Here is a 25,299-nt window from a genome sequence, read left to right as displayed (position 1 = left end):
GGTTAAACGCATTGAAAAACCATTATCATATTTTGATAGATCGGGCATTTTCGGACGCGTCGATACCTGATGTGTTTATGATTTTTACTGTTTATTTATATTTATGTCAGTTCTAGGGAAAGGGGGGTGATTTGAAATTTTAGGTTTTTTTATTATATATTTTTTTTTTTACTTTTTTTTATTTTTATTTATACTATTTTTCAGACTCCTTAGGGTACTTTAACCCTAGGTTGTCTGATTGATCCTATCATATACTGCCATACTACAGTATGTGCTATCAGCACATTGTAATGAAGGGGTTAAAACTAAATAGCCTTGGGTCTTCGGAAGACCCGAGGCTACCATGGAGATGGATCGCCGCCCCTGATAGCGTCACGGGGAGCGGTGATCCCAGGTAAGATGGCGGTGCCCACGCGCCGCTATCTTTTTGAGGCTGCCGGCAGCACCGATCGCGGGTGTTACCGGTAAGCCTTCGCTGCAATATGCAGCAAAGACTTACCGACTATGGAAAGGGCTCAGCCCGTGAGCCCTCTCCATGCAGTGCGACCCGACCGCCGCCGAGAATACACGGCGGACGGTCAATTACCGGCGTATAAGACGACCCCAGACCAGACAGAAGATTTTTCAGTCTTCAAAAGTCGTCTTATACGCCGGAATATACAGTAATTCCAAGAGTGAAGCTAGTACTAGGGTGTTAATTTAGGTCTCCGTTAGATTGGTGCCCCTTGGCTGGGCTGTCTGTCTGGCTATACCCATCTGAGTAGAAGCAAAGTTATTTACTGTATATTGATTGTTCAGGAATGGTGCTTGCTAGATAGAAAATCTATACCAGAAATGGTAAACAGGCACTTATTAAAGGATAAGAAGAGTTGAGGTTGATGAAAATGGTGAAAGGTCCTTTTTAAATTTGTCTTGCTAATGCTATGGAAAGAAATAAACTAATTACAATCTATATACAATGTGATGTGAAAGCAGTGAGATACAGCAGCTAGACCTCCTCCCATCAGCTGAGACAACTTCAGATCGCAGAAACAGACTGCAGAGATGACTTTTACTATGAAATCATTAAAGTGTGTAACAGCTCAAAATAGAAATCTATGTGTGTGTGTGGAGGGGGGGGGGGGGAGTAAGAACTACTCAGGTTACTGGGTTGAACCATTTCGCTTGATCAAGAAATATTGAAAGTTAAAAGTGAAAACCCTTTTTATTTCGGCATCCACAAAACAGTTAACATGTTGGATTTTTTAATAAAGCATTTATATGTTTCATTTCAATGTTACATTTGTTCTTTGTGGGTTCTCCTGGCTTAAAGGGTCTTGTGAGGATCCCTGTGGTTGAGTGGCAGATAAATTATGGCCTGCATCATCAGCATCTAAAATATTGCTTATTTTTAGAGCTTCTGGGTTTTGTGTGCCTTTGGATTTATCATGATGGTTATGATTATTTCCCAGACGGCTTGAAGCTACCACAGCTTTCATCGCTGCCTATGGAAAAAAAAAACATGGTTACAGGTGTAAAGAAAACATAAGCCATGTAAATTACATAGTTTTCAGTATATTAATTTATGGCTCCTGTAGAAACCAAAGCCATTTGTATGAGCTTATACAAGGACATATGCTATACAGTACAATGGCTACCATGCATCCCCATTATAAAATTGTGTGCAGAATTTTACAGATGAAGGAAAGTGGCAGACCTGACCCTTAAACTACAAGACCGAAAGGAAGAACAACCAATTGGCAGGCAGCAGTTTTTTTGGTTCTTTTCTAAATAGTGAAGAACCATTTCTTAACCAGTTCTGGTTAAAATAGTAAACTGTAATTTATTTTTCTAAAAAAATGCTTAGTTTTCTGTTTAAATCCCATATTCTTCTGCAGTGATCAATGTTTGGATAAACAAAGAGAGAAGACAGATGAGGAGTGGAGGCTAAGGACTTAACTCCTTTTATACCTAGTTAATATTTTGCTCCCAATTTGAATTTTGAGTATAGAGTTAAACTTTATTCCTGTCGGTAAAGAGTTAAGTCATGAGGAGCTTTACCCACCTCTCCTTACCCACTCTCTGTGTGCATGAGTAGGGAGAGTTTATTTACAGGCAATGATAAGTGGAGAGAAGGAAGTAGGGCGAAAACAGGAAAGTAAGCATTTCCTGATATTAAACATATTGTGACAGCAATATGTATGTGTATTACAGATGCCAGAATATGCATTAGATCATATTGTTTATTTACAAGAACTGTCCGAAGACAGAATGAAGCCTTATCGGTCAGGCCTAAAACATAACTTTTATTAAATTAGATTAGAAGTCTAACAATATATATTACACTCATTTCTTAAAATTCGCAGGTTTGAGGCTGTCATTTTCCTATCTACATTTATAGTGTTGAGTATTCCTCAACCTGTAGTACATAAACGGGTCACTGCAGCTACCCAACAATAAACCAGCCTCAAACAAGTCAATTTAAAAGCCAAACAAAAGCCCCCCCGAAATGTTTCGCCGGAGAACCAGCATCATCAGGGGATCGGGGCTACTGAATTGTGGGAAGAGCTAGGGTAGGTATATATAATAACTTCAAGGTGGGACAACCTATTGAAGGCACCAATGGTTTTGAACTACTAGTGAGGTTGCTTAGCAACAAGATATTGGCCTCCATGCTAGCCAAAGAATGCACAAGGAGGCATCTAAGGATACCCCTGGTATTAAGGAAATGACACATATAGTGTGGGACTATGATTTAATTGGTCCGGAGTATTTGACATACCAGGGGTATCCTGGTCTAATTTAATAAAAGTTATGTTTTAGGCCTGACCGATAAGGCTCCATTCTGTCTTCGGACAGTTCTTGTAAATAAATTGAATTGCCTTGGCACTTCTAAAAGGGCTATCTTTGGTGTTTAAAAATTAGATCATACTGCAAGCTGTATCCCAAGTCCCTAGTGTTTTGGACTTTTGGAAGACCTGATAGAGAAGGGCTTTCTAACCGGGGACACAGAAACTGGACTGTGTCAGAACCACACGTAAGAGACACAAGGTTGCTGAAGAAGAAGCCCTCCAGCAATATATAGTTAGTGCCGGGCAGGCAATGATTTTGTTTTGTTTGATGATGTGTTTTTTTTTAATGTAATAAACGCACAACTTCAACTTGAATCCTTCTTTCTATAAGAGCTTTGAAGAGCTTTGTCATTGCCAAGTCACCATTTGAGCTAATTCCCTACAATATATACTGGAGATCAAAATTAGAGAGCAATATATGATCATTTGATTTTTTCAGAAATAATGTAATCTCCATTGATCAAAATTTGATGATTTTTATTTTATAAGGGATACACCCTACTGCCTTAAACAGTGTTTTACAAAATAACCAAACTACATCAACCTTAAACCTTTATTTTGCCAAAAATGCTTTGAATTACTTAAGCAGATCAGCAGCCACAGGACATCACTAGCCTTTCATACTGCTCTGGTGTGATTTTGATTCATACCCCTTCCAGTTTCTTCCTCTTCTTCTGTTGCTGTTGTAGGTTACTTGGCCATAACTTGGTCACCATGGATTTCCTAGAGGTTTTCTATTGGGTTTAGATCAGAACTCTGGGCGGGCTAATAGTTTCAATACTTTCTGTTTCAAGAAACTGCTTTACCCATTTTTCTGTCTGCAAAGAGGTATTGTCCTTTTTGAAAATTGCTGGCTGATTGACTGAAGAATGCAAGAAAGGAACCAGGTGTTGTTGAGAAGTATTTTTTACAGACTTTGGGTTCATTTTGTTTTGCATCAGATCCAAAAAAAATTAAACTTGCTTTCATCACTAAAATGAATTGTGGACCACTTCTTTGTCCACACAACATGGTCCTCAACAAAGGTAATAGCCTTTTAAATCTTTCTACTAATGAGAGGCTTGGTCACTGCAGAGTGGGCGCTCAGTCCAAATACTCTTATACGTTGACACATTGTATGATGAGACAGATCTTTATTCTGTTCAGTGCTGAACTGGGGAACAATTCCAGCTGAAGTGTTGAAACGCCCATGGAGATTCTCTGCATTATTCTGTCGTCTCTTGCATTTGTCTTTCAAGGTTGACCAACATTCTTGGGGGGGTCTTGTATATTCTTGGGGGCCTTGTATGTTTGTGATTCTAGAAATCACAGACTTGGAACAACCAACTTCACTTGCTAAGACTCATAGTATCCACCCTTAGGCTGCCGGTTAGTGTTTGCCAAATAATTAAGGAAATTAGAATTTATATGAGGATATATTCACATAGGACAACACAATGACCTTGACAAGTTATTATTACCATACCTTAAGTTTGCGTTTGGCATTAAATTCTTGAAGTTTCTTTTGTGTGCGGTCCATATGACAAAGCTTAGCAGCCCTTCCTGTTACCCATGGGTGCTGCAGAGCCTGACTGGCAGTTAATCTTTTCTTCGGATCTAGCACAATTAATTTCCTAACCTGCAATAAAAATATATCAATTTTACTTTTTCATATACTATGGGATTTATCAAGTGTCTGAAAGTCAGAATATTTCCAGTTGCCCATGGCAAACATTGAACATTGTTGAAAAGGACTGCAATACTTACTCACTACAAGCTGTTTTAACCATTATCATAATTGTTATGACCCTTCAAAATATGAGAAAACTGTAGTATTGCTCACCAAGTCCTTGGCATTGAGTGAAATTTCATCCCACCATGGTGAGATGAATTCAAAATCACAATTTAGGATTCTGCTGTACATGTACTGATCTCCTCTTGCATCAAAGAATGGCTCAAACCCACATAGCCTGGTAAAAATAAGATTTACAGCATGTCAATAGTGCCATTACATAATCCCATTGGATTAGATATTATTGCTTCTACCATCCATTTAAGGCCTCTTTCACAGAGACGTATGCTTGTCTGGCTGTAGCCCAAGCGAGCATACAGGTGTACGTTGGAGAGGTGGAGGAATCTCTCCATAGCGGAGCACGGTGCCTGGAAAAAGGTACTGCAACACACTGATGTATGTGGGCACAACAGGCGTCTATTCGGCCAATATGCATCCCTGAAATGTAGCCTGATAGTAGCCTGGTCCCTTACAGCCTTACTGACTGTATTTTTTGAGAGAAGTATGGCAAGAGTGGACAGGGAGAGAAGAAGCGCTAATAGTGTCACACCTTTAGGAGTGGAGAAAGGATAGGGGTAGATAATACGCTCACCCTGTGTTGTTGTGCTAGAATAGGCACAACACTACGAAATGACGTTAGTCACAAATGTTCCTGGTGCCGCCTCCTTGTGGATGAGCTCCTGTGTGGTGTGGCCGCACCACTCAGGATAATCTTGACAGTGGTTTTGGAATTGTGATCCAGTAAAGTGGCGCACTCAAAATAGGATTAAAAAATGGAATTTAATAAGTCTAAAAGCACAACGCGTTTCGGGATTGGAATAACCCCTTTATCAAGTGACAAAGACTGTAGTGGAGGACGGACGCTGACCGGAGCATCAGCGTCTGTCCTCCACTACAGTCTTTGTCACTTGATAAAGGGGTTATTCCAATCCCGAAACGTGTTGTGCTTTTAGACTTATTAAATTCCATTTTTTAATCCTATTTTGAGTGCGCCACTTTACTGGATCACAATTCCAAAACCACTTACTGACTGTATTGGAATGGGGGGAGTGAATAAATTAAAAGACAAGACGTTTTATAACTCTATATTTCCGCAATTGCGGAGTAAAGAGTTTTATAATGAAAGAAGTCCTGAGTAACATTATTCCTCAAGTACTTCTTAGTAGGACACGTCTTCTACCATTAATTTTTCACCTTCCTGAATTTTTTAAAATCTGCCCTGTGTCACTATAAGTGGTTATAACTTCAGAACGTGACACTTTGTACTTCATGTTATTTGAAACATTTTTGTAGTATGTTTTCCACACATAGTCATAGCAGAAAAAAGACTTAATAACTAACATTCACCGAATGCATACTCTCATTTTTGTAGTTATGGGGCTTTGAACTTTAGGTGCGATTTTTCACATATTCATAAAAAGGCAAAATCCTGCTTTTGGTACCTCCTCAGGTTTCAAGTACATTTGAGAGGCCTAAATAAAAGTAAAACCCCATAAATGTCTCCATTCTAAAAACTACACCCCTCAACGTATGTAAAACAACTTTTATGAAGTTTGTTTACCTTTTAATTGTTTTACAAGGGTTAAATCAAAATCAGATGCAATTTTGAAATAAAAGTCTAACATACCCCAAAATACCCAATCTCTCCTGAGTTTAAAAATATCCCATATGTGGTGGTAAACTGCTGTATGGGCACACGTCATGGCATCGAAGGGAAGCGGTGTCATTCAGGTCAAACTTTATAATGGCTATACAATCTTAATTTTTTCGGCAATTTGGACATATAAGGGCTTATTTTCTGCAACATTAGATCCACTTTACAAATACTTCATTTTAGTTGGTCATTAGCTTATTGATGAGATTTTATTAACTCTTGAATGTATGGAGGAAAAGAAAATTGTCAATATGGTTTACTTTCTTTTTGTATTTTTTGGGGCCGTATAAAAAATATAGTATAAAAATACTATATTATCTTTATTCTATAGATCACTATTCTTCTATTATTTCCCTCATAGTGGAAAGGTCAAAGACAAGACAACATTATAGGTGTGTGGGAGGCTATAGAAAAAGGAGCGGGCTACAGAAAAGGGGAGCAGCTGCAGGAAAGGGGGGATTTTAGACTGGGGACTGTAGGACATGGCACATTAAATTAGTTGGGGATAGATATGAGGAATTTGCGGGGCGACCAATTTTTTTCCAAGGGACAATGATAAGGGCTATAAGCGACCCTGTCATTTTTTGGGTGCAGCTTTTACCCAGATACAAAAAGGTTAGGGACCACTGATGTATGGGATCCATATCATTTTAATTTGAGATCGGTTACACCTAGTTCTATCTGACTATCTCTTTTTGTAGTCCCAGTGTCATACATGTTTTGTCTGAATTTCAGCTTGATTTTCAAAGCTCTTAGCTACTTTTTTGAAACATGTAGTTGAAAATTACTAGGATGGCATTTTTTTCCCACACCCATTCACTTTAGTGGGAGAGTTTCAAGCATGACTTGGATTAGAGTGTTGCATTCTATTTTTCTATATCAGGATTGGATCATGAAATTGTGAAATAGATTGTGAAAAACATTGACGCATGCATGGCACATTAGACTATCAGTGAGTCAGTGATTTGCTCGATGTAATTGTTTGTGGGCTAGGAATCTTTACCCCTTAACGACCATGCCCTTTTTTGTTAGGTATAGTTTTTATAATGTTTTCATAGATTTACAAAAATTAAAACCTCATGTGCCAAAAAAAATTCTTAATTTTGGCATCTTCTGGAGGTAATAACATTTTTATACTTCAGTGTAAAATGCTGTGTGCAGTGGCAGTTTTTTTTGTGAAATGATTTTTAGGACTGTACAGACTTTTGATAATTTTAGATAAAATTTTTTATATTTTGCAAAATGGCAAGAAAGTGGCTTTTGGGGGGGGGGGGGGCACAATATGGGAGGAAGACAGGGGCCACCGGAAACTTAGATGCCTAGATTTTACAGGCCCACACACAGGATTTCTTAGGCTCAAGCCTACAGATTGTAAGCAGAATCCATAGGCTTTTTTACGTCAATACTTGGGAAACAAGATCTGCCTGTTTTGCACAAGTATATCATCATCACCCTGGCTGTGTGTTATCAGTAAATTTAAGTTTTACTGAACAATTTCTACGAGGCCCTGTACTCTGACACAGCTCACTACCTAACATCAGCTTCCTACGTCACACCAACCACAGTGCAACGCCCTCTTTCGAGGAACCTGGTCAGCCAGGATTGATTTCACCAGTGAAGAAATCAAGCCAATGTTACATCCCTTTGAGGCCACCACCACTTTCTCTCCACTACACCTCCTATTATTAGAGGGCTCACCATCTATTGTAAATGAACTTAGCCCCAAGCCATCATCTTCTAACAGATTGCTTAACATGCCCATTTGGCTAGGTACCACACATGTTACCATATATCATAAGAATGCCTCCACCATCACTCATTTTTTACCTTTCACACAGATTGCTGGGCTTGTATATAAATGTTGAAATCTCCTGCCAAAAACCTATTTCACATTTCTTCAAGACGTTAACAACACAAGGGACTGATATATCCGGCCGCACAGTTTGTGGCTGGATATCGGTTCCCATAGAAGCCAGTGTTGCCTGGCCATGGTACCTTGACCGTGTATCACTGAACTGTATTGTTATCGGCACAAAGATAGAAATGCTCTATTTTTTTCCTGTATGTATGGCCAGGCACTATGCCTGACTATGGAGAGGGGAGGGGTGAGCACACAGCTGTATGATCGCCCAGGCTACGTTGCGGACGAGCATATGTTTGTGTAACAAAGGCCTAAGGCCCTTTAATAGCTAGTGTTATCCTTAGGATCCAAAATATTATTCAGTCTAAATTTACCATTTCAATGCTGCTAAAGTGAAAGCCAGAGTGGCTCTTAAATATATGAACATTTAAAACTGCATATAATTTGAAAAAAATTCTTACAGGATGTATGTAATTACGCCAACAGACCACATGTCAACTTCAGGACCATATGGAGAGCCATGAAGAATTTCTGGTGCTGTAAGTAAATAAAGAAAATGCTTTAAAACTTGAGGTTTGCTTTCTCAAGATGTACTAAAACTGCTGCAAAGATTCTTCAAAAGAACATGGAGGAGCATTAATGGTTGTTATTCGTAAGTATTCTACTTATGCCTTGCACCAGTTTTGATATTTCTCACCAAATGTATTTTTGTTATTGTGTGAAAATCATGCATACTCCCATACACATAGGTCCCAAAAGTGATCTCTGTAGGATATTGTATACTGCTGTTCTGTGGAATTATACCTTACTAAGAATATCCATTTTTTATTAGGCAATGATGGAAATGAATGTTGCTTCCATTTTAATAAAATCAAAAATAAACCACCCAATGTTGTTTCTCATATACTTACCACAGTAACCTGGTGTTCCACATACAGTCTTCATAGCTATCTGGTTCTCAATAATCTTAGACAGGCCGAAGTCCGCTTCAACAATAAACACAATAATTAGTCTAAATAACTAGGATAACAAGGATTAAAAACAAGTCTAGTTTAACATATCGCAGTTAAAACTGTACTTCAACACATCATAAAAAACTACACTCAGTTTTGAAATGGTTTTTAGGTTCAGTTTGTTCATTTACTTGTTGAAAGGCATCCATTCAATACCCTCTCAGTGCACCAGTATAATGCTATGTGCAATTTTATCCTTTTCAGACAACATTCTGATAAATATTATACTTCCTTATTTTAAGTCAAAACCGGGAGTTGAACACAAATGGAGAACAGCTGAACTGGAAGGATTTTCAGAGCCTCCATGTTTATGCTCCACTGCTGGTTTTGGCTTGCAAATGTTGATAGAAGAAACTAAACACAAATCCAAATCCAATGTCTAAATCGTATCATAGAATAAGTTCACACAATAAATTTCGACTGCGCTTTTAAAAGGCGATTCAATCACAGTGAGGTAAAGTTTCTTCGAATATGGATGCTTTTATACCTAAACACTTGCAATCCAGAATGAGAAAAACATGGATTGCTGGTAAACAATGCAAAATATGGGTTGATTCTTCCCGAACACAAGCATTTAGATCTAAACACATTTGCTTTCGGGAGTAGCTGTTTCAAACTGTGCTTGAATTGCCTTCAAATGAAATGTATGAACTCAGCCTTAGGCTGCACACAAACATCTGGTTTGAAGGTTCATATGCTGCATTTGAATCGTGTATACAAATGCAATTTAAGTGCATAGGAATGGAAAGGGGGAGTTCTGATCACATATGTTCTGTAAACGCAAATGTGATTTGTTGAAACTCCTGTTGTGCTTGAATTGTGTTTCTAAATGTAATTCAAATGTTCCAACACATAGGAAAATAATTGCAATAGGTTTTGGTAGTTTACCATTGACATTTGGGAGCATGAAAGATAATGGGGCAGATTTATCAAGCTGTCTGAAAGTCAGAATATTTCTAGTTGCCCATGGCAACCAATCACAGCTCCCCTTTTAAATATTCATGAGCACTGGTAAAATGAAAGCTGAGCTGTAATTGGTTGCCATAGGCAACAAGAAATATTCTGACTTTCACACAGCTTGATAAATCTTCCCCAATATATATATACAGGCGGTCCCCTACTTAAGAACACTCGACTTACATACGGCCCCTAGTTACAAACGGACCTCTGGATATTGGTATTTATTGTACTTTAGTCCTAATAATCAGATGTAACAGTTATCAATGGTGTCTGTAATGAAGATTTATTGTTAATCCTGATTCTTATGACAACCCAACATTTTTAAAATCCAATTGTCACAGAGACAAAAAAAGTTCTTGCTGGGATTACAATGATAAAATATACAGTTCCGACTTACATACAAATTCAACTTAAGAACAAACCTACAGACCCTATCTTGTATGTAACCCGGGGACTATATATATATATATATACACTCACCGGCCACTTTATTAGGTACACCATGCTAGTAACGGGTTGGACCCCCTTTTGCCTTCAGAACTGCCTCAATTCTTCGTGGCATAGATTCAACAAGGTGCTGGAAGCATTCCTCAGAGATTTTGGTCCATATTGACATGATGGCATCACACAGTTGCCGCAGATTTGTCGGCTGCACATCTGTGATGCGAATCTCCCGTTCCACCACATCCCAAAGATGCTCTATTGGATTGAGATCTGGTGACTGTGGAGGCCATTTGAGTACAGTGAACTCATTGTCATGTTCAAGAAACCAGTCTGAGATGATTCCAGCTTTATGACATGGCGCATTATCCTGCTGAAAGTAGCCATCAGATGTTGGGTACATTGTGGTCATAAAGGGATAGACATGGTCAGCAACAATACTAAGGTAGGCTGTGGCGTTGCAACGATGCTCAATTGGTACCAAGGGGCCCAATGAGTGGCAAGAAAATATTCCCCACACCATGACACCACCACCACCAGCCTGAACCGTTGATACAAGGCAGGATGGATCCATGCTTTCATGTTTTTGACGCCAAATTCTGACTCTACGATCTGAATGTCGCAGCAGAAATCGAGACTCATCAGACCAGGCAACGTTTTTCCAATCTTCTACTGTCCAATTTCGATGAGCTTGTGCAAATTGTAGCCTCAGTTTCCTGTTCTTAGCTGAAAGGAGTGGCACCCGGTGTGGTCTTCTGCTGCTGTAGCCCATCTGCCTCAAAGTTCGACGTACTGTGCGTTCAGAGATGCTCTTCTGCCTACCTTGGTTGTAACGGGTGGCGATTTGAGTCACTGTTGCCTTTCTATCAGCTCGAACCAGTCTGCCCATTCTCCTCTGACCTCTAGCATCAACAAGGCATTTCCGCCCACAGAACTGCCGCTCACTGGATGTTTTTTCTTTTTCGGACCATTCTCTGTAAACCCTAGAGATAGTTGTGCTTGAAAATCCCAGTAGATCAGCTGTTTCTGAAATACTCAGACCAGCCCTTCTGGCACCAACAACCATGCCACGTTCAAAGGCACTCAAATCACCTTTCTTGCCCATACTGATTGTCTTGACCATGTCTACATGCCTAAATGCACTGAGTTGCCGCCATGTGATTGGCTGATTAGAAATTAAGTGTTAACGAGCAGTTGGACAGGTGTACTTAATAAAGTGGCCGATGAGTGTATATATATATATATGTATATATATTATATTATTCACTATAACAAAACAGCGTGAACTTTATGAACTTTACCAATTTTAAGAAGTGATTTTGGAGACATATCAGCGTAGAGGAGATTTTCTGGCTTGAGGTCACGATGTACAACACCGTTTGCATGCAAATACTGGGGGAAAAGGATACAGTAAACTTTGATCATAAATTGTAGTATCACTGATATCAAGCATAAGGTAACATAAATAAATGTCAATGACTAAATGCAACAGTAAAATATTTTTGGACGTTCTCTCTATGAATGACAGATTAAAAAAGAAGCATGCATCAGGTTTAAGATTTTAGTTATTATCTTAAAGGAAACCTAACACCAGAATCATGGATTATAAACCAAGCACACTGACATGCTGGTGAGTGACCCCTCTGGTAGGATCCGCACTTCTTTTAGCTTCTAATGCCCTTGTTTTACAAAAAAGGGTTTAAAATTATGCAAATGAGCCCGAGGGGCTCAATGCTCAATTAACTGTTATGAAGCTCGGAGATATTCGGACTCAGTAGCATAATGTAAAACCATTTTTTTGTTAACCGAAAAGGGCAGTACAGTAGATGCTAAAAGAAGAGCGGATCCTGCCCAAGGGGGCACACACCAGCAAGTAAATGTACTTGGTTTACAATACTTGTTCCTGGTGGTAGATTTCCTTTAAAACTTTAACTTACAGAAACTGCTTCCAGGATCTGCTGCACAACACAGGCTGCATCTCTTTCACTGTAAAATCCACGTTCCACTATCCTAGACAGAGAAAAAATACTAGTGAAGCATCTGCGTCCATATATTGATATAGGTGCATGGTACCTTTATTTACCTTTTATAAGCCTCCAGAAATCTACAACAAAAAATACTAGAGCTTTTTTTTTTCTAAATCCCTTAGTAAAGAATAACTCTGTATATACAGCCAACCTGAAAGAGAGGTGTTGACATCATAATGAAATTATCTTGGAAGGGTGGCCGCTGCCTTAAATAGGATCTAACAGAAACAGTGTATCAAATGTGCAAAATCATTGAAAATGGTTACTAACTTTTCAACAAACTTTTAAAAAACAATTGAATTAATTTTTTTCCAAAAACTGTGCCTTTTTCCAAGGGACATTGATTTTTAGACCCATTGTGCCACCAGACCAGTTTAATAATAATAATAATAATTCCTTTATTTATGTAGCTCCCACAGATTACGCAACACTATACAGAGCTTGCCAAATTAGTCCAGTTTGCTAATTCCAAACATGTTATCTGAGTGTTAACTTTAATTCATTGTCTACAAGATGTACAACCCTACGGAAGCCTAAATTTACAAAGCATAATCCACCTCTTTCTTTTCTATTGATTATTTACCTGTCAAAAAGTTCTCCTCCTGTTACCAGTTCCAAAATCAGGATAATTTCCGAAGGGGTCTCAATGATCTCTTTAAGTTTAATCTAAAAAAATACAGTCATATATTATAAATTTGTAAAAGCAATGCAGCATTTCATGGAGTAGGAGCATTGTGTAAACTAAGGAGAGCTCTTTCCAACCGTCTTTTGTCGGTGGACGGTGCAGTTCCCAAGTCTTTCAACGTTTCTGTAGTTTCTCCTGTTCCCGACCTTATCATGGGAACCAGATTTGGCAGAAGTGGTTTATTATAGTTTCTGCATTCTCCTTTCTTCACTGCACAGCACTGTAGTGTTATGCAGTGAATGCAGAAACCGTAACTACCACCGGTGCTGAAAGAGTAAAGCAGAGCTGCTGGGTCTGTTCATACCCAGTATAGATTTTTGCCTACATGAGTGTCATTTTCCTCTGTAAATAGGGCTATAATAGATGCCCCAGTTTCAATTGAAAACTTTTAAGGAAAAAAATTATTTAAAAAACTGTAAAAGTGTCCCCCAGGAGTCTTTAATGACCTCATGGGGGATATATATAGTAAAAGAAAAACACACATACATATAAAATATTAATAAATATATAGTAATATACATAAATATTTCCCCACCCAAAAATAAAAAAAATCTCCTGCTACACTATAAAAAAGCATATACATATACTATACATATTACATACCACACACTATATCACATTAGTGAATTCATTTATAATGGTCACTTTGAGTATACACAGGCAGTCCCCAGGTTACGTACAAGATAGGTTCTAGAGGTTTGTTCTTAAGTCAAATTTGTATGTAAGTCGGAACTGTATACTTTATAATTGTAACTCTAGAGAAAATTTTTTTGGTCTCTGTGACAATTGGATTTGAAAAATGTTGGATTGTCATAAAAACCAGGATTCACATTAAAGCTTCATTGCAGACACCTTTTATAACTGTTACAGATGTTTATTGTAACCTAGGACTAAAGTACAGAAAATTAACAATTGCCAGATGTCCGTTTGTAACTAGGGGTTGTCTGCAAGTCGGATGTTCTTAAGTAGGGGACCGCCTGTATATGAAAAAGTAAAACTATATACACTATGCATTACAAAAAAGTATTTTCCCCACTTTTTGTAACTATAACCCCCCAAAATACTAAAAAAATAAAAAAATACTTTAACATAGAGTAATCTACACTATGGCTCCAGCAATGTGTTGATTGGGAATACAGGCGATAATAATACACAATAATAATAATCTTTATTTATATGGCGCCATCAAATTCTGTAGTGCTTTACAAATCATAGGGGACTTATACAAATATAATATTACATAACACAGAACAAACAATCACATGGAACAATAGGAGTGAGGTCCCTGCTCACAAGAGCTTACAAACTTTGAGGATGAGGGTGTTGACACAAGAGGTTATAGAATGGTCCAGCCATTCTTTATAAGGGAACAATATAAAATAATTTAATAAATAAAAATTCTTCTGCTTGAATCAGCAATCAGCCGACATCTTATTTACAGGGTCCAAGGTGAAAAAGACTGCAGAGAAGCCTAGAACTTGGTATATATCTGGTGTTTGCCAGATAACAGAATGGAGATAGGACATAGGATGGATTAGTAAAGGGAGAGCTGATGTTTCATGCAGTTAGTGAGTATTATAGGCTTGCCTAAATAGATGGGTTTTAAGAGCATGTTTGAAGCTTTGGAGGGTAGTTATTAGTCTGAGAGTCAGGGGAAGGGCATTCTAGAGAATTGGAGCAACTCGGGAGAAGTCGTGGTGATGTGCATGAGAGGTTCGAACTAAGGTAGAGATTAATCTAATATCACTGGCAGATCGAAGACCACAGGAAGGGCAATAGACTGAGATGAGAGAAGAGAGGTATGGAGGTGCAGCATTATTCAGAGCTTTAAAGGATGAGGGTTACTATTTTAAAGTGAATACGGAAGTAGATGGGCAACCAGTGCAGTGACTGGCACAAACTGGAGGCATCTGTGTAGCCTTTGGTCTGAAAGACGATCCTGGTAGCTGCATTAAGAATAGATTGTAGAGGAGAGAGTTTATGGAGTGGAAGACCAATTCGTAGGCAGTTACAGTAGTCTAGTCAAGAGTGAGTAAGCACAAATAAGCATTTTAGAAGTTTCAATTGTGAGAAATGGTCGGATTCTGGAGATGTTTCTGAGGTGTATGCGGCAAGAGTGAGCAAGAGATTGAATATATGGTGAAAAGGAGAGGTCAGAGTCCATTACAACCCCAAGACAGTGGGCCTGCTTCCTCGGTGCTATAGTGATCCCACAGACAGAGATGGAGAGGTTAGGGTTAAGTTGGTTAGTAGATGGTGGAAAAAATAGAAGTTCAGTCTTAGAAAGATTAAGTTTCCAGAAGAGAGAGGACATGATGTTAGAGACGGCAGAGAGGCATTCACTAGTGTTCTGGATTAAGGCAGGGGTGATGTTAAATTCTAACATCCCGCACAAAGATGGGCTAAAAGCCTGCCATATTCATCTCAAGCCTCATGGGATTGCCTCAGACCCAGTATTACAGCTGATCAAATTTATCTTTTATTTTTGCTTTGGGGAGCAAATCTATCTACAGAACACTGGTACTGCCATGGGATCAAAAATGGCACCACAATATGCCAACCTCTTCATGGCAAAACTATATAATGACTTCCTGGAATCTTGCCACATCTTGGCCTAATACCGTTTTAGTGATGATAATTTGATCATCTGGACAGGTTCAGAACAACAGCTATTTATATTTCATGAAAATTTCAACAAATTCCATCCTACAATAAACTTGACATTAAACATCTCATACAGTACCATAAACTTCTTGTATATAGCAATAAAAATTCAAAAAAGCTGCATCCAGTATTTCAAAAACCAATTGATCGATCTTCATACCTGAGATGGGCCAGCTTTCATCCTCGACAAAAGTGGCGTGGCCTAAGAAAAGGGGTGTGGCCTCACACCAAAAAGGTCTGTGTGCCTGAAATACTGCTAATCCAACAGAATTGTGTCCTATCTTTTTTGTGCAAAGCAAGCCAACTAATTGGAGGTACAGAGTAAGACTATACAGTCTTATACTAGGACAGATTTATCATCCAGCATTAGACACTATAAATCTGGTGCAGAATAAGACTGTTTAGTCTAACTCTGCACTGTCTAACCTTAGGCCACTTTTCATAAATCAGCCCCGATGTTCCCAGACTCTCAATTGCTGTGCTTCAGCAAAAGGCACTTTCCGCTGTAATGGCAGGAGCTGCAAAATCTGTCCTCTGATTTTGACCACAGACGGGATACAGATCCCCAATAGGAATATGACATCCTGGCCACATTTTCATGTTCAACTTCTAATGTGGTCTACCTGGTTGTGTGCACAAAATGTCTGGCGGGGGGCCTTTATGTTGGAGAGACAGGACAAAAACTTAAAAACTTAAAGTCTTATGACCACACAATAAAATATGAGCATAAACATCTGTGGCCTAAACAATTCTGCAGTCCTGGCCTTCATACCATGGATATAAGAGTTCTATAATTAAAGGGCAATTTCCTGTCACAAAATGAGAGAGGAAGTTGGGAATACAAGTTTATTACCATCTTTTACACCCTCCACGGGGGACTCATAACCCACCCACTACAACATCTAACAAATGTTATACTGAGATAGTAGGGTCATCAGAGACTAATGAGATTATCATTAATTTGGAAGCAATAAAATATTCACACTTTAGACGTCAGCAGGTGCGGGCCCTGAGTCTGCTACTGCTACTACGCTAGCTGTGGGAGTAGGACCAGGTGTCTCTGGCACCTGGAGACCCTAGGGAGAAGGTAGATGCGGTTTATTACCACTTCTCCACTCCTCACAGCACTGCGCTGAAGGAGCGTGATCCACAGAGGAGAAGAACCGGCGGTCACGTGCCCACCGGGTCTAAAGGGGTTAAATACAGCTGCTTGGTTCTAATTAAACCCAGTCCAGCTCTGATCAAAATCCCCAGTCACAGGTGGTCATATCCCCAGTAAATGAAGCTCTTATAGATGCCTCAGTTACAGAGGAAAACTTGCAAAAGAAAAAAATAAAAAAAAATTTAAAAAAGTGAAAATGTCCCCCTGGGCTCTTTTATGACCTCATGGGGAACATATAAAGTAAAAACACACATACACAAAAATTAACAAATATTCATAAAAATACATTTGCATTTCCTCATATCATAAACAAAATTCCCCGCTAAGCTACAAAAAACATTGCCATAGATGCCCCGTTTGTCTGAGGCTATACATATTATATTTCAAAACAACTGAACCAAAAAAGGGAATTCATTAATAATGTGAATTTTAAGTGTCACGGGTGCTCCCGCGATCTCTGTCTCCAATCTTGGGCGCAACCGTGCCCCTCAGCGTCCCTCCAGAGCTCCGGTCTTCTCACCTCCCCTGGCTCCAGTGATGTCCTCTCCTGCTTCCGCGGCTCAGCGCGCATCCCCGTCTCATAGGGTGCGCTCGCTCAGATTTAAAGGGCCAGCGCGCCAGCGCGTAATTGGCGCTGGCCTGCTATAAGTTTCTGCCTCTTCCTGTGACCCTTGCTGGATCTTCAAGTTTTCCCCATGAAGAGAAAGCTCTCCTGTGATTCCTGCGTTCCTGTGATTCCTGCGTTCCGGTGATTTCTGTGTTCCTGTGATTCCTGCGTTCCTGTGTGCCAGTCCGTTACTGTGGTCCTGCGTTCCTGTGTGCCAGTCCGTTCCTGTGGTCCTGCGTGCCAGTCCGTCCCTGTGGTCCTGCGTTCCTGTGTGCCAGCTCCTGCGATTCCTGACGTGAGTCCTGGTGTGCCTTCCTGTGCTATTCTCCTCCCGTCACTCCGTGTACAGACTGTCTCCTGTATTACTACCTTGGCAGCCACCGCGGGCTAGTTGCACCTGTGGAACGACCTAGTTGGATCCCGCCGCAGCAAGTCCATCCCGCTTTGCGGCGGGCTCTGGTGAACACCGGGTTCCACTTAGACTCCGGTCCCAGGTCGGCTAGTACCACCACCCACGGTGGTCCAGAGGGTCCACAGACTCCCAGTCCTGACATTAAGTTAATTTAAAAATGAAAAAAGTACTATTAATTGGAAAATTTTTCCACTTTTAACCCCAAATAGAAAATAATAAAAAAAAAGCTTAAACTTTTATTATGTGTTAAATAGCTCTTAAAAACACTGGGGAAATTTAGGCCCTTAAACCGCCACTTATGAAAATTCGCTATAAATGCCCAGTCACTAGAGCCTTTTCAGGCCGCATTACTAAGGGGTCAAGGACCTCTTGTCTCAACTTTGTTATTGCTATTGTCTTTTGTTTGCATCACTTCTCTGTTCATTGTGTATAAAATCTGTGTCCCTTCAGAAAGCCTGTTATACCTGCCTGATGAAGGGACCTAAGCTGTCCCCGAAAGCTTGCTTGTAACCTCATATATTTAAATTAGCCATTAAAAGGTATCACAATCTCAAGAAGGTGACTTTATTTGACCAATCAAAAGCAACAATAATTGGAACATGAAGATAAACACAGGATAATGTAGTTGTACACTGATTTGATGTCTTGAGTCGGATAGTTATTAAAGCAAATCAAATGAACAAAAATGCTAAAGTGTAAAATTCCTTATCTCAGTATAAAAAGGATAGTAATTACTCTGAAAATATACTTACAATATTGGGGTGTGACAGGCGTAGAAGCACTCCAATTTCAGTTCTTACAATTTTTTTATCAATCTAAAAAATATAATAGGAAAAATATTTTCTCTTTTTTCCTTTCAGCTTTTGGAAACCGATATATTATATTTAACTAGTTGTTATGAGTTATGCTCCTCTATGGGAAAATAAGAAAATTGTGTGGTGGACAAGGATTTGAGGGGAGACCACTCTGGGGAAAATAAAGTTTCACTTGTGATGTGATTGTAAATAACCGGGTGATTCCTTTGACTGATATATTATATATACTGAATTTGGGATACAAACTGGATTAATTCAGATATTCCCAAATTAAATCTTATCTAAACTCTTTACAGATTAATAGAAGGATGGCGATACGTGAGATGGAGATATGAGACACTATATACTAGGGGGCACTGGCTAGCTATATACAAGGGGACTGCTGGCTATATACTGGGGGCAGGGGGCTGCTGTCTATATACAAAGGGGCTGCTGGCTATATAGTAGGAGACATAGGCTAATGGCGATTTACTGGGGGCAGGGGCTACTGGCTATAGATTGGGGAGCTGCTGGCTATATACTAGGGGGCACTGGCTAGCTATATACAAGGGGACTGCTGGCTATATACTGGGGGCAGGGGGCTGCTGTCTATATACAAAGGGGCTGCTGGCTATATAGTAGGAGACATAGGCTAATGGCGATTTACTGGGGGCAGGGGCTACTGGCTATAGATTGGGGAGCTGCTGGCTATATACTAGGGGGCACTGGCTACCTATATACAAGGGGCTGCTGGCTATATACTGGGGGCAGGGAACTACTGGCTATAAACTAAGAAGCAGGCGCTGAATATATACTGGGGGGCATAGGCTGCTGTCTATATACTGGGGGCAGGGGACTACTGGTTATATAATAGGGGGCCAGGCGCTGGCTATATACCAGGGGGCAGGGGCTGGCTATATACTGGGGGAATGTGGCCAATGCATTTTCTACCCTTGGCTTATACTCAAGAAAATAGGTTTTCCCAGTTTTCTATTCCCGGTATATTGGTAAATTACCTAATATCCTTCCCCCATACTTACATTACACACATTACAAAAAACATGAGGTAAAGTGGCCAACCTTTTTAAGAAAGGAATCTAATTGTCTGCCATGAGGATGCAGATCTACATAACTTACTTTAGGGAAATGGAATCAATGGATTAACTCTCTTAATTAACCATTTAGATTATTGTTAATAGACATATGACATTTTTTTTTAAAATTTTCTCTCGATGCATGAAACATTTTTGGCTTATACTCTGTTTGCTATAAATAGGCAGATTGTGCCGCTTTTAGGTAATGTTATATATGATTGTTTACATAAATATGGATTTAAAGAATACTGATGAGTATATGGGTATAAAACCTGGTATTGTGTTTTGTATTCTGTTTCAATGAATGATGTAATGTACACAATCTGTTATTGGAACTGTCTTGTATTTTTGTAAAATTTTAATTAAAATGACAAATAAACTATATTGATTTGTAATAAAGTTCTACCATACTAAATGATACTTTAATTGACAGGTTAAGTATGTATATATAGAAAATTGATAAGTACTGACAGGTTAAGGCAGATTAGCACCTCCACAGGTACAGTGTAAAATGAAATTATTCTTTCTAAAATAGGAATTCAGGCAACAAAAGTAAATTGGGACCATTAATCATAGACATCAAAGAAATAAGTGTGTGAATATAAATAAGAAGAAAAAAAAGGACAGGGGGAAATGCTTCCCTTCCTGCTAATATGCAATTCACTTCTGAAAAAAAAAAAATTATATATATATAATTTATTGGGAGCCCTTTTACCAGGCCCAAGCTATTGATTTTTTGCAATCTTTGTGGAAAGCACTGTTAGGTTACATGCACACTGCCATGTGCTGTATCGTGATATGGCTGCATGACTTGTGGCCAGATCACAGCCACCATTGTCATCAATTGAGGCCAGACACTGTGCAGTGTCTCACTGCACTGCACTGTGTTCAAGCTAGGAGGCCACGTCGCAAAAGATAGAGGAGGACCTACTTTTCCCCACTTCAGCTTCATATACAGAGGGGATGGGTGAGCAGCGCTCACCCTTCCCCTCTCCTCCTGCCTAGTGGCTTACATGTATGCTGCTACAGCATTGTGCATGTAGCCTTAGCCCAAGATTTCCCCAGAAAAGGTGAATTTACTCCAATTCTTTATAATTCTAGATAAGTCAATTATGTTTTGATCCTTCTCATTATTGGTTTTCTACAGTATTTTAAATATAATTTTAACGGAACCTGGCATCAGACACAATAAACCACTACCAGTATGGTGTTAAGCTGCTGGTAAGCTTTTAAGCGTGTTTCTTTCACGGTCTGTCGAAAGAAAATCAACTTTGAAGTGAGATGTAAATTGGTTTTATGAAGTCAAGAAGGTTTAGAGTTTAACACTGAAGTCCAGCTTTCTCCGATTTAGAACTTCCCTTTCACTGTTATTCATGGTTCTGTACCCTGGGATATCATTGACCAGATCTCCTGGTGTCCGGGGGATGATGCCATTCAAATGGGAGGAGGTGTTCAGTGGCAGGGAGGACTTGACCTTAGTGTTAAACTCTCAGCCTCCCTGACTTTATACATCCAATTAATAGCTCACTTCAAAGTTGATTTTCTGGATGATGTCACCACCATGGGCCATATAAGGAACCATGATCTAGAAACTGTACATCTGCTTCACAACATACTGGTAGTGGTTTATTAGGTCAATTTTTGATGAGTTTCCCTTTAAATAAGATTGTGAATTTATTATGTTCAGGGGATTATTTCATTACCAATGTAATATCATTTCATTGTGAATAAAAATGACATTTCTTGATGTACTAGATTTATTTGTTACAGATAGGGTTCTGTGCAAAGGAATGTGTCATCGATCTAGATAACAGGATGTCAAATGTTAAATATGCCACCAGTTTGGGGACTCTTTTGTATAATTGATGGATGTGTTGTTATTTCACCTCTTAGTAGTTTATACATGTCAAATGGCCATTACATTTTAAATGAATCCCACATTGCCTATACACATACTATACGCTTGTTCCCACACACTGATTTAAGCTAAACCACTGTCTTGTGTACCTAGACTTCCCAACATAACCTTGAACCAGTGTCACCATACTTTTGTCAGGCTGGCTGGCAGTGGCTCGGTCCCTGTCCTTCATTTTGAATATGGACATTCTGAGGTGAACTGAGCAAGCGTGGATATGGGGGCGGGTCAAAGGGAATAGTTGAACCCTATGTATCTTTATCTTTATTAAGTTATAATAGATCATAAATTATATTAAAATAGACTAGTACCTAGGTATTGTCCCATCTATACATATATTTTTGTGAATGTTTTATGTGTTAATGTTTCAAATAATGGGGAAGATATTGAAAGCATAAATACTTACTGTTTTTTTAATTGTTTTAGCGGCATAAGGCTTGAGAGTTCCTTTTTCTTCACATCTAAAAACTGTTGATGTTGCGCCACTGCACACAAAAAAGTTACCAAAAGAATAAGTCTACCAAAAGTCTATAATCTCAGATGATTTCTGTAATTGGTGATTAGTGTTTATGTCAATATAGCAGAGGTTAGTGGATCATATGATCAATCACCTATGTGTCATTTTAGAAAATATAAGTAAAACAGATATATGTTAAACTGTTTTGTTTATTTATTAAGCCACTTTATGTTTTTGGTATCAAATTATAAAGCTGCTTTCTCCAAATTAAAGGAAACTATGAGGTACATCTGTTAATATCGTGAATTATTTAATGAATCCCCCATTCTGTGTGTTATCCTGTGAATTGAGTCAGGTGGCTGTTCCTAAGATGTCCGAGATGTCTGGGAGTTCCTGAGGTTCAGGCTGCAACACCGTTTTCCTCGTCTGTCCTCTGTTAAACACGCCTCCTGCAAATAACATTCACACCCCTTTCTGTGCTTATCAGGAGGTGTGTGCAGGGGCAGTGCATACTTACAAGAGGATAGAGGAGGAAGGGGGTGTTGCAGCCTGACTTGGGACAGCTAAGTAACACCCATTTGACTCAATTCACAGGATTACAATGCAGAGTGGGAGGGCTCATTTTATAATTCACAGGAGCCGCTGACTTAAATTTCATCATGTAGAGCAACTCACTACAGTAAATGATCTTTTGCTTTGGGGGGCTAGATGTTCCTGACAGGTTTCCTTTAAGGTCCAAATATGGTATTCGGAAACTGACTATTGTAAATACTAAAAAATGGTCTAGTTAACTTCACAAAATTTTGGTTCAATGACTATTTCAACTCGGCCATGTCCCTTGTCGAACAAGTTGGAAAATTGTAAAAAAATCATTTTCCCCAGCGGTCCTCTTTTAACCTCTTTAGATCTACCTCTCTTAATGGGGTATTGCAAATTTTTTGTACTAATCAAACTTCCATAAGATAGGTGATGAATATTGGATCACGCCGCACCCCTAGAGTTTGAAGTACCCATGACACTCCAGTGTCATTCCACTTTTACTGCCCAGGACTATTTGTAGTTCAGTCCTATTCAAGTGCATTTAATTGCAGCATTTGAAAAGCTTTACACTCAGGCTACATGTCATGCCTCTAAGAGGACAACAGGATGCAGAATCCTTCTTAGGGTCTTGTTTTGCTTATGTAAACAAGGATCCCATGGATGTTCCAAAGGCTCTCTAAATCATACTGCCCTTATGGCAGCCTTTGGAGCATTATTTAAAAAAGATTAATGCAGCCTTTGACAAACTGGCTGCACTGGCTGAAACTCCAGGTGTTTCCATCTATGCACTGAATAGTTAACATTCAAGGATTTCTGCTCAGTGGCAGATGCTGAGGGATTCCACACGCAGATCTGCCAAACATGATTATTAGTGTCTCTGGAGCATTCTGCCGTAACTCCTGGTTCTCCAAAGAGTGAAGGAAGCCTTCCAGGAGTCAGATTAATTTTCTGTGCTGATGAATCGTGTATAAAGTTCTTTACTAGATACTAATAATTTCAGAGAATTGCATTCAGATAAATGAATCTCTGTGATACATGAATTACAAATACATGTTATTTTGTTGCTAATTTCATTGTTGCTCATTTCATTTTAGGCATGTTTATGATGTTTATTGCTGCTCTCCAGACCTAGACTTAATAAATGCTATGATTAATAATGACTTGAATGTTTTGTTGACTGTCATGTTGTGATTTTGGGATTAACGCATATGACATAATTACTGGATTATGTTACATCATAGCCTTGCAAAATAACAGCTGCAGTGTTTATGTCCACCTAAGCAACATATCATGTTCATACATTACAGACTATTGATTTTGGTGAGAAATTGTAATACTACATTTCTCTAGGGACGCCAAAGTTTTGTTACAGTACCTTCCTAGTTCTTGTTTCAATGTATAAAAATGTTCCAATCCATGTTCTCTGTGAGATCCCTCAATCCAGTACATATCTTCAGGGTTGCAGGTTGGCATCCTCTTGATGTAGTTAATATGCAAGTTAATTCTCGTGGATTTTAGTGATGTCCCTATTAACTTCAAAACCTTAATGAAAACAACATTAAGTGTAAACCTGATACCTAAAATGTAAATATATTTTGCTAGGATAATATCACTCATATACATAGTCCATGTGAGCCTGGTTAGAATGATTTCATCTTACATACTACAGGTAAAACAAGGTATATATATTTTCTGGTTGACATATTATATCAAGTAAAACATTTATAGCTTCTTTATTGTAACAGCATTAATGCAATACAATTTAAATATTTATTTGTGAATAACCACTAATTGTGTTTTGTGCATTTTACTCCTCAACTCAGTTGTAAATGTCATATTCCTGAGATTATGTTATATAACCCCTGTACTAATTTGTGTTTCATATGAGGAAAGTAGATTTCCAACAGTCAGTTTTGTTGGTAGTCTAGTCATATGAGCAGTAGGTACATGGCATTGAGAAACTAAGTGACACTTACTGCACTTTTCCAGGTCAAATCCAGTTGTTCTTCATCTTCTTAAATTTAATAGATATTATTCCAGTTTATAGGAATAGATCTGATGACTGTATTTTCCTTCAGCAGTGATTTTCTTGTATCCACTTGTCACTGACTCCCTGGAGGTGCTGATGTTTTCATCATCAAACTCATCTCCATCACAACACACCCTACAGCTGCTCCTCCTTTTAACACCATGTATAGTCTGTAGGTTTTAAAGTAAAAATTTAACTAGGGCTCCCTCCAGTGAATGAAAAGTGGCATGACTGCATAATGCAAACGCAGTAATAGTATTAGTAAATATCTTTATTGCTGTAAAAATGACATATCAACACTCACTGGAATTCAAGTTTGGACTCTAGAATCTAAACCAGAAAATAAAAGTAAATAATTAAAATGTATTAATTTTATTATGGC

The 25,299-nt window shown here is 38.8% G+C and overlaps 1 protein-coding gene across 2 annotated transcripts; it reads right to left on the bottom strand.

The window, feature by feature from the left end:
* Window positions 1-1,218: 1,218 nt before the first annotated feature.
* Window positions 1,219-25,064, bottom strand: LOC140094177 (calcium/calmodulin-dependent protein kinase type IV-like). Of its 2 annotated transcripts, none has more exons than XM_072126565.1 (12): window positions 24,865-25,064; window positions 24,264-24,430; window positions 22,298-22,376; window positions 18,841-18,903; window positions 13,142-13,224; window positions 12,469-12,541; window positions 11,833-11,923; window positions 9,029-9,103; window positions 8,579-8,654; window positions 4,654-4,780; window positions 4,297-4,449; window positions 1,219-1,484 (listed from the first exon to the last, which is right to left on the bottom strand). In XM_072126565.1, exons 2-12 carry the CDS (start codon window positions 24,359-24,361, stop codon window positions 1,266-1,268), a joined length of 1,137 nt encoding a protein of 378 aa, XP_071982666.1. In that variant the 5' UTR covers window positions 24,362-24,430; window positions 24,865-25,064; the 3' UTR covers window positions 1,219-1,265. The 2 variants fall into 2 exon arrangements, with proteins under 2 accessions (XP_071982666.1, XP_071982667.1); XM_072126566.1 differs by having other exon boundaries at window positions 1,346-1,480.
* Window positions 25,065-25,299: the final 235 nt, after the last annotated feature.

The sequence above is a fragment of the Engystomops pustulosus genome, chromosome 1, assembly GCF_040894005.1.
Source record: "Engystomops pustulosus chromosome 1, aEngPut4.maternal, whole genome shotgun sequence".
Lineage (NCBI taxonomy): Eukaryota > Metazoa > Chordata > Amphibia > Anura > Leptodactylidae > Engystomops > Engystomops pustulosus.
This window is presented reverse-complemented; position numbering and strand designations above follow the sequence as displayed.

What these genes read in the sequence shown, in the direction of transcription:
- LOC140094177 (XM_072126565.1), bottom strand. Translation starts at nt 24,361, where the DNA reads ATGCCAACCTGCAACCCTGAAGATATGTACTGGATTGAGGGATCTCAC. An exon ending in TTGAAACAAGAACTAGGAAG is followed by an intron (nt 22,377 to 24,263) that starts GTACTGTAACAA and finishes TTTTGTGTGCAG; the next exon opens with TGGCGCAACATCAACAGTTT. An exon ending in GGCGTAATTACATACATCCT is followed by an intron (nt 4,781 to 8,578) that starts GTAAGAATTTTT and finishes TATTTTTACCAG; the next exon opens with GCTATGTGGGTTTGAGCCAT.